Below are 16,258 nucleotides of genomic sequence, written 5' to 3'. Positions count from 1 at the left end.
AGTGGCGTGCCGGAGGCAGCATGGCGGTGGGGAGTGGGTGTGTGTGTGCGGGAGACTGGCAGGGCAGACTGGCCTGCCCCTGCCTGCCAGTGCCGTTCCTGCCGCCCAGACTAGGTGAGCAGGCACGACCCCGAAGTTACAGGGTGCCGGATAGGAAACAGAACATCCAGGAGGTCTCTTCGTGGAAAATATCTTACATTTGTGGCTGTGCAACCCGGACAGCCAGGAAGACCTGGAGGTCTGCAAAGTGGGAGGCAACACCACCCAGCCTCAGGAGGACCGTCTCAGTCTCGATCCTGCCACATCATACTGGCCAAGCCACCAACCCTCTACTCATCTGCAAAATGTTCTGGGCCACTTTTAAGGGGAAGAAAATGAAATGCTGCTGTGACCGTGTTTTGGCTCTTCGCAGGAAAGGCAGTATAAATCAAGGCCCTGGTTACAAGCGTGAAGCTCTAAGTCACAGATATACAGTGATGAGCACAGGAAACTCTCATGCGGCAGCAAAATGTAGCATATTATTTAAGAAGTTGCCAAAAAAGTGGGAGGAGAAGTAGGAGGTGCCCTCTCCATTTTTCAACTGAACAGTATTAAGCAAAGTGTTTTGGTATCTGCCTGGTGTGTGGCTTAGACTTTATTGTTTGTTCGGTATTATACAAGTACATGGAAGGACAGAACTCTAATTACAAAAATCAGGTGTTTCTCAAACATGGGTGATGAGACTCATTCTACGCAGGGCTGAATGATCATGGACATATGCCCAATGTCCTGATAGGTTGTACTGAGCAGGCTCAGCCTTGCCTGGGTCCCTCCCTAAGCCCAGTAGGCTTTCAGAAGATCCATATTCACCACCAACAATGTCTTGCCCCCTTATGTGGCTTAAATACAAATTTTTGTTGTTAAAGCAACATTAAAGAAAAGTTTGAAAGAAAGAAGGAATTCATAATTCCACAATCTGGTCACAATTTCAAGGAAATTTCAGGGCAATAGACATTTCCTGAAGGCTTCACCGGGTCTGCACTGGAGACTGAGAGGTGATCCAGTCACTGTCCTTGTTGTGAGGAACCTACCACCTAGGGTGGGGGGCTGGGGAGACAGACACACACAGATGACGCAAGACTGCGGTGATAAGCATGAAGCCAGAGGTCAGATCAGGGCTCCAGGGGTGAGTGCCCAGCCTCAGCTGGGACTCAGGGAAGGGGTTTCCTAGACAGGTGGCAGTAATGTGAGTCTCAAAGGATGAAGGATGAAATTACAGAAGAAGATGGTCGAGAAACGTCCAAGGTAGAGGGGAGACAGCAGAGGCACAAACACAGAAGTACGAACATAGATGGCAGGAAGTGTGAAGAGCTTGATTTTATTAGGGGTCAAGTTCAAGGATAGGAGTGGAAGATGATGCTGGAGGTAGCTACAGACTGAACCTTGGAAAACACCAATGTCTTGCTAAGAAGCTTGAGCTTTATTTTGTAGGTAACTTAACCACTGCACATGAGTAAATTTCCCCTGCTTGGTGGGAGTTAATTTATTTTTTATTTTATTTTATTATTTTTTTAAAGTTTATTTATTTATTTGAGGGGCACCTGGCTGGCTCAGTCGGTTAAGTGTCTGACTTCGGCTCAGGTTATGATCTCATGGTTTGCAAATTCGAGCCCCACGTCAGGCTCTGGGCTGACAACTCAGAACCTGGAGCCTGTTTCAGATTCTGTGTCTCCCTCTATCCCCGCCCCTCCCCCACTCATGCTCTGTCTCTCTCTCAAAAATAAATAAAACATTAAAAAAATTTTATTTGAGAGAAAGAGAATGTGCACAATAGTGGGGGAGGGGCAGAGAGACAGGTAGAGAGAATCCCACGTAGGTTCCACATGGTCAGCGTGGAGCCTGATGAGGGGCTTGAATTCATGAACTGTGAGACAATGACCTCAGCCAAAATCAAGAGTCAGATGCTTAACTGACTAAGCTACCCAGGTGCCCTGGGCATTAATTTAAAAAAGAGAGAAAAAATACTCTGAAGTCCTTGATAACAGGTCAACATTTATTTATGCTTTTCAAATGTCTTATCTTGTTCTGAGGTTCTCATTGGGACAGTGGCTTACCATGAGACAGAGGACTACTGTGTATATAGTCTGAGGATCCACACTTAGATCATAACCACATGATGTGGTCTCTCTCTTCCTTAGCTTGACACAGGCACAGTACCTAAGATGTTTCCAGTATTTGGCCAGCTGAAAGGTCCAGCTAAATGAGGTTGTACTGGTTGCCTTCAAAGCTACAGTAAGGAGCCAGAGGCCACCTGGAGTTACCTCCTGAAGCTTAAGCTTGCTTACAAAGGAGAAGGGGGCACAGAGCTCCCAGTGAGGGGAGCCTGGGAGATGGGAGCTTGTTCCCTGAGATAAAATAGTCTCAGGCACAGGGAAGAGGTGCCAGCCACTTGGAGGCAGAATCACAAAATCAAGGACCCTGGGACTGCGAGGGGCTTCAGGAGATCATGTGGTGTCCTGTCTGGATTCTACACTCTTCTGTGCAAGGCAGGAGAAAGCAGTGGTGTCTAGATTTGGAATCAGATAACTGGGTTTGCGTTCAAGTTCTGCCACATAGTGGAGAGTGAGCACACTTCTCTGCGCCCCTCTCCTCCTCTGTAACTGGAGATAAAATAGCACCTAAGTCATTGGGTTGATGTGAAGACTAAATGTGATCATTTACAAAAATAGTTGAGAATAACACCTGGCCCACACATGCATGCAATAAATGTTAGTGACCAGTCCATGCTGAATGGAAAAAAAGAAAGGACTACCTCTATGTGTATGGCTGAAGGACATAAAATACTGAAACATGATTATAGCTCTGCACAGACACACACAACTGCAGATAGAAAGCTATTCTTTTTTGTTGAGAAACTTGCTTAAAAATAAACCCAAACTTCCCCAAATTGTGATCCTTCTCTCCACTTCTCCAGCCTTCACTTCTGCAATTCTGCATCAGTCCTGGTCACTCCAGGTTGCTGATAGCAGCGAACGGGTCAACTCACCAATTTGCGGATTTCACATTCCAAATTCTGAATACAGTCCAGTTTCCTCTTGCGGCAGCGCTGGGCCGCGATGCGGTTCTTGCTGCGCCGTCGGACGTCGTGAATGAACTCTAACTGTTCTGAGGTTAGCTTGTGCATCTTAATCATCATCTGGAAATCATTCCTTGGAAGATCTGTGATTTGATCTACAGGAAAGGGAAGTTTGACCTGAAACCGAGAACAGCAGAATATGATTATGGTAACTGTATTTTAGTTTGAATTCCAGCTGGCGGAACATCAAAAAAATGGTCAAACCTCCTTTTTAAGAGGACCAAATAGTATGGAAACTACTCAAAGTAAGCAGTGATTAATTCTTTCTTGTTTCAAATATAAGATGTAATATTTAGAGTCAAACAGCACGTGAACACACAAATTATAATGTGGTTATTGTTCCTGAGGTTCTTGAAACAAACAGCACGAAAGATACTGGAAAATGTGTACTTTTTCACTGCTACAGCAATTTTAGGAAAGACTCTACAGTTAGTTGAAACCTACTTCCATTGAGCCTCAGCTCAATAAAATAACAATTTACAGACAGATATCATTGAAGGAATTATCTAAAACATTTGAACGAGGACAGCATCACACACGTCAAAGATGCTGGGAAGATGAAACAACCAGTGTGGTTTTTCAGTTACAACAGCATAAGGAGGTACAGCGAGGGAACTCAGATGGGCTCCACCCTGGTGGACTAGAGTTCAAACCTGGGCTTTAGTCTTTCTACCAGCCATGAGACCTCAGGCTAGTTACCTTACTTCTCTGAGTCTCAATTTCCTCATTTTAAAGTGGGGCATGCTTTTGAGCTGCCCAAGGCTATACCAATTTGGGCCCTTTGGCCCTTTTCCAAAAATTTAATGGTCATTCCATCTCACATTCTCTTTCACAGCATGTTGACCTTCCTCTACCAAGAGGCGGGATGCGTGTTCCTGCCTCTTGATCACCACAATGCAGCCGGAGTAACAGTGTGTGGCTTGAGGCTAGGTCATAAAAGGAGCTGCGGCTTCCTCCTAGGCTTCTTAGACTGCTTTCTCCGGAGGAAACCAGCTGCCATGCCTAAAAGACTCTCAAGCCACCCTGTGGAGGGCCCAGGCCCATGTGGAGAAGAATGGAGGTCTCCAGCCAACAACCAGCACTGCCTTGTCGGTCACGTGGGTGAACCACCCAGGATGTGATTTCTCTAGGCCCACGGGAACCTTCAGATATGGAAGCCCCGGCCACAGACTTCAGCCTCATGAGGTGTCCCAAATTAGAAGTGCTCAGATGGGCCACTCCTGAGTTCCTGACCCACGAAAACGGTGAGAGAAGCTAAATGATTTAAGCCAAGGAGTCTGGGGGTGATTTGTTACGCAGATAACTGATGCAGATACTGTCGGTAGCAAGATTCCAACTTCTAAACTCTTGACAAACAAAGGCAAATAAGCATTATACAAGGAGAGGACATGAGTCTCTGGAGGAATGGATCTGTGTCCTCCTTATATTCTGTTAAATGCACAGGCTTGAATCTTCCAGCAGCTTATCACTACCCTCTCCAAGATTCTTACTGATGGTGCAGGGATGTTAGGGTTCATTTCTGGTCCTGTTTCAGAAAAGGAAGGTTGCATGTTGCTTGACCAAGAGACCAAGTATCTCCTCCGGCTCAGATTCACTTAATTCTTGTTCGCGTTAGCGTCTGCTTTAGGTGGACCAGCAGATGGCGCTATAAACCTAAACTTTCTACAAAGGGCCAGCCCTGCGCTGTCCAGTGCAAACAAGAGATGTGATTTTTCCATTTCCAGTAGCCACATTAAAGGAAGTAAAAAGAAACATCAGAAATTAATTTTAATAGTATATTGAATTAAGCCCAATAGGCCCAAAATATATTCAACATGTAATTAATATAAACATAATTGAGATATTTCACTTTTTTGGCACTAAATTTTCAAAACTGGAGGCATATTTTGCACTTAACACAATTCAGAACTCGGCACATCTCTAGGGCTCGATAGCCACGTGTGGCATGTGGCTACTGTGCTGGACGGCACAGCTCTAGAAGGTGGAACAGTCTCGAGTGAACTTGAGTCACCAGAAAAACAGGAGGGTCAGGGTTTAATTGATCAAAGTAGTTTAGGTTGAGGAAACCAACCCCTCGTTAATATTCAGGAGCTGCAGTGTTATATCTGTGTTGTTCAGGGAAGTGAGACGGAGATTCTTGATTCTGAGCTCAGGCCTTTTCTTTGATTGCATCAGATGCCGGAAGATGAGTCTAGATGCTGGCATTTATGGCTAGTTAATCCCCATGCACAAAGGCGGTCACACTACATGACTTTTCTGTGGCTGGATACAACTGCTTTGTCAGGCTGCTTCAGAACCCTGAGCCTGCCGGACGTGGCATTTGCTGAGGGCTCCCGATGGGGTCCTGATTCAACTTTCGCATGGTGAACTCTGTGTCCCATGACACCTGTAAAATTTGGGCCCAAGAAAGCAAAATCGCAACAGCTCACATTACACCACTTTCAGCCCAGCCCTGCTCTGACTGCGGAAAGGCAGGCAGCCAGGGAAAGGGCTTTGTCCATGGGTTGTGTTTGCACAGGGCTTATCATGATACGAAGAATGTTTGATTTCCTTTTATATCCTTTGGATAACAAACAGACACTCCAATCCTGGACAGTGCCTGACTCACACCAGGGTCTGCCTGGTGGGGACACGGATGTTTCCACACCAGGCAGAAGCCTTGTTCGCACAGCAGAGGCTGCCGCGCTTCGTGGCCTCGTGGAGTCTCCCCCTCTGCTGACACCAAAGCCGGTCTGCTTCTGCTCTAAATCCTATTTACTTACTTATTTCCAGAAAGAATACGTACCTACAGCTCAGGCCACAGGGAACGTCAAAGGCCTTCTAGACTAAGAGCTACTGTATTTAAAATCATCCAGACAACACATGTAAAACACCAGGGAAACGGGACAGAGGTTGACAGGAAAAGGGAAAATCAACAATGCTCGTTTCAAAGTCCTTGAAGCAAAAGGTCCTATAGTTTCAGCGGAGCTGTTGCAACTCCGGCTGCTTTTTAAAGAGGTCAAAGGAAAAGAAAATAGCGATAGACCTTCTTCCATGTGGAAAAACAAAAACCAAACAAACAAAAAACCAAAACCCAAACCCGACCACTCTTGTTTCTTTTTAAAAGGCTCTGTTACCCCTCAAGCAAGGGAGATCTTGCGCTGTCTCCCAAGAGGGAGGTCCCCAAGCATTTTGGGAAGGCGCAGTGGTAACTTTGCTACTGATATTTGTTACTTTCGGAGTAGGAAGTAAGTTCCAAGCCAACGGGCATCTTCCCTGGGGATAAAGAGCAGCCATATCCCCTTACGGAGTTGGGAGAATATATTCCACTCTCAAGCATGCACGCACCAAACACTCCCTGAGTAGGGCTCAAAAGTCAGCTAGTACCACATGGGCTTCGAAGGTTCAGACACTTCGAGAGGGCGGAGGCCCTTCTCCCTTTCTTCTGGCAAATTCTTATGATCCAAATAGGCCCGATAGGGCTTAACATCTTATTTACTGTCCCTCCACACACTTATTCTTCCAGGATTTTATTTTACTTCTCAGCAACAGTTTCATTGTCATTCACTGGACCCTCTGAAACAGTGCACAACACCCACCCTAACAAGAGGAAATGTCCTGCCAGCTCCCACCGCCACTTGTCTGAATGCTCGCTGGCCTGCACTTATTTTCAGCCTATTGCACACACAGGAGGCTAAGCATATCAGACATCTGAGGCTAAGCAGGCTGCACAGAAGGGGAGGGGCCCATGGGACTCTGGGTACTGATTTCTCATAGGTGCTGCCCATCCCCACCTCCTACCCGCACTGTGGTTCTCAGGAGAGACTCTGAAAGTCAGGGGCGGTCACTGAGTCAGCAAACCAAGGGCCCAACAGGGCAGCACGGGCCCGTGCTACAGCTTGCATCAGTCTGCTTCTGCTGATTTGCTACTCAGTCCTCTCTGCCCTCGGGAGCACAAGCAGAGGGACAGGACGGAGGACTTCCCAGCCCAACCCCTGCACTGGACTGCTAAGCAGTGACCAGAGTGCAGTCAGACCTTCTGGGGCTCCAGTTCTCGAGATGTCAGTGAAATGGCGTGCTGCAGTGTGCTGAGGGACCTCTGGCCCCAGGGGCCGGCAAATGTGGGAAAAAGCTATGACATCTAGATGGTAAATAAAACCTAAATCCTCCTCCTCCAGGGCCTGAGCAGGGGAGCTGTGGGCCCTGCAGTCCCAGCGCCTCCTCTCGCCCAACAGAAATCAACTGCTCCTCTTTTCTTTGTACCAACAACCACCCCATTCTGTGGCCCAAACCACCATCCCCTTGCTCCCAGTTAAACAAAAATACCATTAAAAATTACATAAGAAATATAACTTCTTGCAGAAAATTCAAATATGGGACAAAAGAGGAGAAAAGAAATCCCACCTGCAAACAGTGACTGTCTTGCTCCCGGGGACTGCCCTGTGATCTCTGTTTTCCCTGCATCTTTATTACAGGGTTGCAGGCGGACCACAACCACCTCATCTCACCATGCCTCTCAGCACATTTCCCTGGAGCTGCTGGGTGCTCATGGGAGCTACTGGAGAGGCATGACAGAGATGCGAAGGTTGTAGGAAAAGCTGAAAACAAGCATTTCCTCTAGAGATCCCAGCCACAGCTGGTTTGTGAATCTTTTTTCCTATCTCCTTTCTTGGTTTTACTACCAGATGTTGGAAATACAAGCTGCAGGAGTCGGATAATACTAACAGTACCCCGAGGCTCAAAGCCTTTAACACCTACGCTCTTACAAGACCCTCAGATCTCTGTACACCGTCAGGGGAGGAGGCAAGATGCCCATTGGGCTGATGATTCAGTGCTCTTGGCAGGGGGACAACCAGATCCATGCTAGGCAGACGCCAGTGACAGAATCTCCCCTCTCGGCTAAGAAATGTTTCCTGAACAATTGTCCTTCCACCCTCTATTCTCGTGGTCCAGTTTCCAGAACAAACGCAGGACACCTGGGATTTAGTTGTACTGCAATTAATTAGCTGTGTGACCTCAGGCGAGCCTTTCATTCTCTCTGTCCTAAAGTTCTTTGAGGTGCTGTGAGTGACAGGAAGATAATACATGCCCTACTTAGCTTATAGGATTGCTATGAAGAATCAAATTGGATAATACATGGAGAAAGTGCTTTGAAAAGTCTGAGTCGCCTGACAAATATGAGGTATTATTAATTCTGTTTACTAGCCCTATCTTACTTTGTCACATGGTTTCTTCTTCCAGACATAGAGTATGCTGTGCAATTACCGATGCTAGGAACGTCTTTCTAGACAACACAAAAACATCATTTTAATTAGAGATACAGCTGACTTCTATGCTGCCTAGCAAGGTTTTCTTTTAATTAAGCAGACCAATCACAGGCATTTAAAAAAAGATGCCTGAATCAATGAACCACAAGAATGACTGTAAAAATTTTACATACAACATACGTCTGGAAGTTGGCATGTGGGTGGAAATGTCAGTGTCAGATACAGGTCTTCCATTCTACTACGTGTCACACACGATTTTTCCCTGCCCCGCAAACTGCATGAAAACAAACGTACACACATTCAACTCTCACACACTTTTATCCCTCTTGATATGAAACATGTTGATAAAGCAAGTCCAACCAATAAAAACTTTTGGCTACGCAAATAAATTGCCTTTCCGGTGCTTCCTTACCAAAACTTACAAGTAAGTAGACATGTGTGTGGTATAAACCCATCTCACGAAGAAGGCTACTACCTGGAAAATGCTTGTGGCTTTTCCATAATTTTCAAATTTTAAAAATGAACCTGTGAACCAAAACAAGATACCATTTCACATCCACTAGAAGGGCTATAATAAAGAAGATGGACAATAACCAAGTGCTGCTGAAAGTGTGGAGAAATAGGAGCCTTCATACACTATTGGCAGAAATGTAAAATAGTGCATTTATGTTGAAAGACAGTCTGGTAGTTCCTCAAAAGGTTAAACACGTAGTTATTGTACGATTTAGCAATTCTGCTAGGTACATAATGAAGAGAAGTGAAAATATATGTCTGCAAAAAACTTGTACACCAATGCTCACAGTAGCATTATTGATAATGGCCGAAAAGTGGAAACAATCCCAAATGTCCAACGTCGATCAATAGATCAACAAAGTGTGGTGTATCCCCAGAGTAGATTATTATTCAGCAATAAAAACGAACAAAGCCCTGATACATGATGTACCTATTGGTACGTCAATGGCAAGAATGAACCTCGAAAACGTTATGTTCAGTGAAAGAAGTCAGACACAAAAGGCCACATAGTGTAAGATCCCATTGTTATATTCAGAAGAGGCAAATCTACAGAGATGGAAGGCAGATTAGTGGTTGCCTGGGGTTAAAGGGAGGAAATGAGGAGTGTCTGCTAATGGGTATAGTGTTTCTTTTTGGGGTGATGAAAATGTCTTGGAATTACAGCGATGATGGTCACAAGCTTTCGTGAATCATTAAAAATCCCTGAATTGTTCATTTTAACAGGGTAGATTTGATGGTGTGTGACTTGTAGCTCAATTAAAATAATGGCCTGGTGTGAGATATACATAAATACAACTTAAACATTATAGAAATACATAGAAATAAAACGTTCCTTATACTCCTCCCCAACTTTGCCTCCTAGTTTTATCTTGTTCTCTACACTGCCTTTTTGTTTTGAGAGAGAGCAAGACCGTAAGCATAGAAGGGGGAAAGGGAGGGGGTGAGACAGAATCCCAAGCAGGCTCCCTGCAGGGCTCCATCTCACCACCAGGAAATCATGACCTGGGCAGAAATCAAGAGTCAGATGCTTAACCGACTGAACCACCCAGGTGCCCCTATACTGCCTTTTTAATACTATGTAGATTCATGAAGCAAACTAGGACCTTGTTATACATATTGTTTGGTTACATTTTTAAATATGACCTGTTCATTTTTTCATCATAGGAAATAAGAAAAAAAATTCCCAAACTGACTTTTTAATATAGCACACCCAAAAGTCATAAAGAAAAAGATTGAGAACTTGATTACGTGAAACTCAAAATTTTCTATACGCAAAAAGAATTGCCATAAAAATAGAAAGAAAGAGTAGGAGAAAATATGGGAAGCATGTCTAATAAAAGGTTAATATTCCTGTATTAGGGATTAGGGATCCTATAAATTGGTTTAACGACGAACACCACGAGAGAAAAATGGGCAAATGTGTGAACCGGCAAGTCACAGGAAGGGAAATATAAATGGCACATACCCAGAAGAGAAGAGGTCAACCTCATTAGCGATCATTTTTTGCCAATCGGATCGGCAAAAATTAAAAGGACCGGTCACAGCCAGTACTGGCAAGAACAGGGGGAAAAGGATATTCATAAATTGCTGAAAGATATGTGAATTGCTACAACCTTCTGGGGAAGTAGTTAGGTAGTATTTCACAAATAAAGCACAACCTTTAACCACTTATGGGATTCTAACCGACAAAAATAAAAGCACCACTACTAAATATGTTCACAAAAATGTTTATTGCAGCAATGTTTATAAGAAGGGAAAAAACTGGAAACAACTGAAACACTGGACTGTCTGTTGGTAGCTGACAGCTGAATAAATTGTGATTTATGGGGCCCATGGATATTAAAGAAGTATGTTTTAACCCTATGTGATTGACGTAGAGGCGCATACATAGTAGATAGCTCTGTGAGAAAAGCAAATTGCTGAGTAATTATACAGTAAATGCCATTAAAATAAAACCCCTAGAGACAGGAATATGTGTTTGTATCCTGTTATAGGCACAGAGAAAGCCTGTTAAATTTGGTATGTTAGGGCCTGGGCATGCTGTGTTTGATTATTTCAAAAAAGAAAGTAATTTTAAAAGATGGTGGTTGAGAAAGGACAATGTTGTGCTAATTTGAGCTTTCTTCAAAGCTGGAGACAGAAAGGATGAGAGAAGTCTGTGTCGATGAGACGGCATAACTAGAACACCTTACAGGTTATAAGGAGTGCTAATACTTTTCTTCTGATCTATCATTTTTGGCTCCTTGCAGAGGTGAAGGAAGAGAGGCTGGGAAGGAGCCTGGCCCGTCAGACTGAAGCACTGGACAGGTGGCTGGCCGGAGGTGAGAACTCTTTGTTTGGTTTCTGACTGAGGTGTCTCCTTGGGGCTCAACTAGAAGGGAAGTCACCTGGACATCTCACCAGAGCAGATCAGGGCAAAATCAGACCAATAGATGTTGGCCTCTTCTGGATCAGTTCAGTTCAGGAAAATGAGTTACAATTCACATTGCGTATGACAGATTTACCTTCAATGTTATTACTGGGGAACACACTTCCACTGGGGTCAAAGTAACTCCTGGAAGCTAGTTATTAACTCAAAGAGACGCAGTCCTGCTGAGTCCCTGAGACCTAATCTCTATTCTAGGAAAACCAAAATGTCAAATTGGGAAAAACTTTAGCTGTACTCTAACAACCCTATCTAAAATGCCCTTCTGAGAGGGACTAGATGTGATTCCTGAAATGGCAGTTTTGGTAAAGGTTTCTTCTTTCAGTGTTTAGAAATGCAAATAATCTATTATTATTTTTTGGACAAGTAAAAATAAAAATGTTTTTAAGGCGGTGGTATTTTTCTTTTTTTAAAATAAAGTTTATTTAATTTGAGAGAGAGGATAGAGCATGAACGGGGGTGAGGCAGAGAGAGAAGGGGAGAGAGAGAATCCCAAGCAGGCTCCACACTGTCAGGGCACAGATCCACGCAGGGCTTGATCTCTTGAACCATGAGATCATGACCTGAGCTGAGATCAAGAATCAGACACTTAACCAACTGAGCCACCCAAGCGCCCCTAGCGGTGGTATTTTTCAAGGGGACACTAATCCTGTTCATGATATTTTATAGGTTGAATGAATCATCCTTTTGATTGATTCATTTAGAGCTGCGAAGTTCTAAAGGCATACAAGTGATGTGGCCCAAACACCCAGGAAAAATACATGTGCTCTTGTTGGTGGCATTTGATTTGAAGAAGTGACTTTAAACTCTCTTTTGGGACATGAGAGAGACAAAAGGAGATTATCAGAAACTGACAGTTCCTAGAACATATGCAAATGTCAGGACAACATAACCCTTTTAGCTTCACGGTGGGGCTCCCCTTAAGGGAGCATCAAAGACAAAGACATTTGTCCTTTTCTCGAGACACCAATCCTTGGCAAGATACATCATTCTGCTGATGAACTGGACCCAGTGACCAGGCTTCTGCAGCAGGGGCATTTATGAACAATGTCAGGGGAAAAAAGAAAACCTCACCTCGGTTATGATCAGAGAAAGAAATGAGTGAGGGAAGAGAGAGCATAAGGTTTCCCTGTTTTCACAAGAACTCAGTCCTCTCAGGTCAGGGGCACAGGCACAATCCTCCACCCCAAACCTGAGGGGATAGGTGCATTCAGACAGGAAGAGTTCCCATCTACATTTCCTTTCTAATTTTTAGCAAAATTAAATCCTTTCAGTATGTTTCTGTCTTTCTCCATTTTTCCCAGGCAGTAACAGAAGAGCAGGGACCAGGCTAGCTAGCAGGACGAGGAAGTGACCACAGGGCATCTCTGCAGTTGGCACAGGGAGCTTTGGGATCTATTTTCAAAACATGCCCTAACTAAAACCTCATGTGCTCCTTGCCAATCTCGCAGAGGCTGAATAAGCCGCACGTGGCTCTGTGAAAAGGCCCCTCACCCCGTGTGGCATTTCTGCTGTCTGGTTGGGTTAACATCCCTGCTCTACTAGGGGCTCATATCCAGGGAGTGCAGACGCGAACCGAGGGCACTGGCCTAATGAGGACCATGCTTCATTTCCTCCTGTGGCTTTCAGATAAGCAGCTCTGAAGAGGGACTTCTCACTGGGTTTGCTCACGCTGCTGCTCCCGAGGCAGGTCTGAGACCTGGGTGGCAGTCTCAGGTTGGTTCCTTGTCAATCAGCCAGACAGTGCTAGATCATGACACGGGCTCCCTCAGACCTTTTTGCAGGGGCCTCTCAGGTTATGGCGGGAAAGGGGAACGTACGGGGTGTCTATTCTTTTCTCTCCTTAGCCACGTGAGTCTTGCCTACGATGTGGCTGGTGTTGTGATGTGGCTCCATCCTCCAGCATTGGTAAGACAGATGGAGCCTTGGGAATTTTTATCTATAAAGCACTCTGCTTTCCGGGTGGGCAGAGACTGGTCCTCAACTCCACTACTCCTCAATAAGACTTCTTGTCATTTGTGGGGAGTTTGGGAAAGGGTATGTTACTCAGTCATGTGTGACTGACTAGGGTGCTTCTGCGGTGACCCTGGGACCAGGATGGATGGTGAGCTGTCCGCTGCTCACCAGTGGACAAGGGATGGTCCCAGGGTCTCCTGTTGACAAGGAAAACTTAAAGGGTGCCGGGAGAGCACCTGTTACTGAGGGTCTGTCTAGTGTCAATCAGTCAGTTTTGAAAGCGATTCTGTATTTTCTTTCACACTGATGGGGTGCAGGACGAAGATGAGGCTGAGGACTATGGTATCCTTTCAAAGCAGATGGAGAAGGAGAAAGGGAGGTAGAAGGGGGAGATCTGAATATCTCAAGCTTTCATGCATTATACTTAACATTTTTTTTTTTTTTTTCTGAGCAGCTTGCCTCTGTTTGTTGAGTACTGAGATCTACATCAAATTTCAAGTGCCTTCTAGGACAAAAGTGGTTAATTTGGAATGACTCTGAAGCATTCTGCCTCTGTGGATGGGGGAGGCAGTCCCTTTACTGGGACCTTTAATCTGGGAGTGGTGGGGCAGCAGGTAGAGTCCAGGTAAAGGACCGCAAGAGTGGACCACATGCTTGAATTTATGCGGGTTCCCTACCTCCTGGCCCCTGTCCTGCACAGGACACGACTCACTGTCTGCTTCCGAGAACGATCCGGATTCGTCGCTGGAGTTGGTTCCATAAGACTGCTCACATTTAATTTGGGGTCGGACTTGGTTGTACATTCCATCTCCCATCAGGCCTGGTTCCTGATGTTCTGTGGCAAGGAATCTGGCTCCCTGGGAACAGGGCGAGGAGGAGAACTCACAGAGAGGGAGGCTGCAGGGTGAGCCCCCACTCCCATCCTCTGCGTAGGAATAGGAAGAGCACGAGCTGGAGGTCCTGGTCCTGGTCTCCAAGGGGGGCGAGCGAGGGCAGACTTTGATTGGCACCGGGCAGCTAGTGTTGGGCCGTATCCTTCCTGGCAAATGGTCAGCCATCAGCCCACCGTGGGAGTAGGCCTGTGAGCTGGGGAGGGACTGGCCAGCCCCCACCCACAGACCCTTTGGCACCGGCTCAGAGAGGTCTTTGTCCAAACTGCTTACCCCAGAATATGAATGCACCGCAGTGCTCACTTGGTCACAAGCGCTCGAGGAGAAGATCACACTTCTCCGGTCCAGCTCTCCTTCCTGTTTACAGAGAGCCTCCAACCCAGGCCCCTTGAGGGGCGACCCCATGGTGAAGTTGGACACGTCCTTCTGGCCCAGGTGGGGCTGTCCGTAACTCCCTGGGAAAGGGGTGTAGTCAGTTTTAAGGTCACCCTGAGTGATCCCCTTGTCAAAAGGGCACGCTGAACTCCTGGCAAAGTGCTGCTGAGACGTACCGGGCAGGCCAGACAACTCCACACTTTTTGTTATGAACAGAGACCTTAAGCAGGAGGGGGAGGACACACTCCCGGATCTCTCCAGGCAGGTGGCCCCGGCAGGGGGGGCGGGGGCGGGGGCAGGGCTGGGCTGTTTCCGGTCCATTTCCACGTCCCCCGCTCTGTCCTTGATGTCAGGCTCATCTCCGGACAGGCAGAGCGCGATGCTCTCTTCCTCGTTCTCTTCACTGGGCGGCTCACTTTTAATCTGCCCCATGGCAAGCCCCGGCTTGAGGCTGTTGCCAGAGTTATCTTCACTGAATGTGCTTGCAAAACCTGAGGTACTGTGTGATGATGCATTATAGACATTCTTGGTACATGCAAGCTGGTATTTCTTGTATCTGGGGTACTGCCTTAACGCGTCCTTCTCGGAGTTCTCCTTGCTGTCGGGCGGCACATCGGACTCGGGCAGCAAAGCTTCTTCCTTCTCTGCTACTGGGATGGCAGCAGCCTCAAAGCTGATGGGGTCTGGAAGCATCTGGTCCCTGGGGCAAGCCACCTTGGCCGTGTCCGAGTCCATCGTCTCCTCCTCTTCCTCCTCCTCCTCCCCCGCGGAGTTCTCACGGTCCTCGTGCGCGCGGGGGCACGCAGCGTCCTTTCGGCACACGAACAGGCCATCCTCGCTGTTCAGGAGCTGGGTCTGCAGGAAGCTGAAGCAGGAGTCCTCCAGGTTATGCATGCGCAGGAACTCGGCGCAGCGGATGACCTCGCGGATGTTTTCTCTGCTGAGTAATAGCTTGGCGGTGTAGGCAAACTGTAACAGCGGCCCGAAGCCCCTGGCCGTGACCTGCAAAACAAACAGGGAAATTGCCGACGTTACCATCAGCACCGCTATTGTCCCGAATCCCTCAACTGAAGCAAGATAACCAGACAGTGCTAATGTCCCAGAATAAAGACTGCAAAGGAGCAGTTAATCTCGTACTGGGTCAGCAATGATTCTGCTTCCAATAATTAGTGCCTGTCTCGTGCACGCCTGGGCTCCACTTCATCACCTGGCACACAGAATTGAAAATCACCAGGGTCAAGTGGCTAAACAAGATGACAAGGGGTTCAGTGTTTACGCTAATGAAATATCCTGGCAAAAATGCACGGTAACAATGGGAAGCCTATTAATTTCCCTCCCTGTCAGTGCTGTGGAGAGCCATTCTACATAAGGAGTGCTGTGACACTTGCTGATCACTTGAGCCAAAGAGAGCAACAGACTTTCCTTGTCAACTGCAAAACTGGCAATATGGCCTGTTAAAAACCGAAAGTCTACAGGGGGTGAAGAACAGTGTTCCCTCACTTAAAAAGTTACAAAGTGGCATTAAAGCAATTTCTGTCTTTCTCATTCATCACGGTTTCTGGATGGGACTTTTCAGTCATCATGTCATACCTGATCTTGCAATGATACCAGAGATAATGACAATCTGAAGTGGTGTTCTCAACAAGAACTCAACTCCTGGCCCATAAAGAATGGGGGTTACAGAGCTAAACAAATCAGCTGTCATTTAAATGGTTGAAGTTTGCTGAGTGGCCCAGGA

At 46.3% G+C, this 16,258-nt stretch overlaps 1 protein-coding gene across 6 annotated transcripts in view; it reads right to left on the bottom strand.

Annotated features, from left to right (window-relative positions):
- BACH2 (BTB domain and CNC homolog 2) overlaps positions 1-16,258 on the bottom strand; it is a 355,806-nt gene that overhangs the window by 7,869 nt on the left and 331,679 nt on the right. For all 6 annotated transcript variants that reach the window (XM_053904652.1, XM_053904651.1, XM_053904653.1 and 3 more), the window contains 2 exons: positions 13,933-15,522; positions 3,026-3,232 (listed from right to left, as the gene is read on the bottom strand). In XM_053904652.1, the coding sequence (XP_053760627.1) occupies positions 3,026-3,232; positions 13,933-15,522 (1,797 nt within the window). The remainder of the gene's footprint in view (positions 1-3,025; positions 3,233-13,932; positions 15,523-16,258) is intronic.

The sequence above is a fragment of the Panthera pardus genome, unplaced genomic scaffold, assembly GCF_024362965.1.
Source record: "Panthera pardus isolate Hobbes unplaced genomic scaffold, ASM2436296v1 HiC_scaffold_17, whole genome shotgun sequence".
NCBI classification, from domain to species: Eukaryota; Metazoa; Chordata; class Mammalia; order Carnivora; family Felidae; genus Panthera; species Panthera pardus.
The sequence above is the reverse complement of the archived record's forward strand: the minus strand, read 5'-3'. Positions and strand labels throughout refer to the sequence as shown.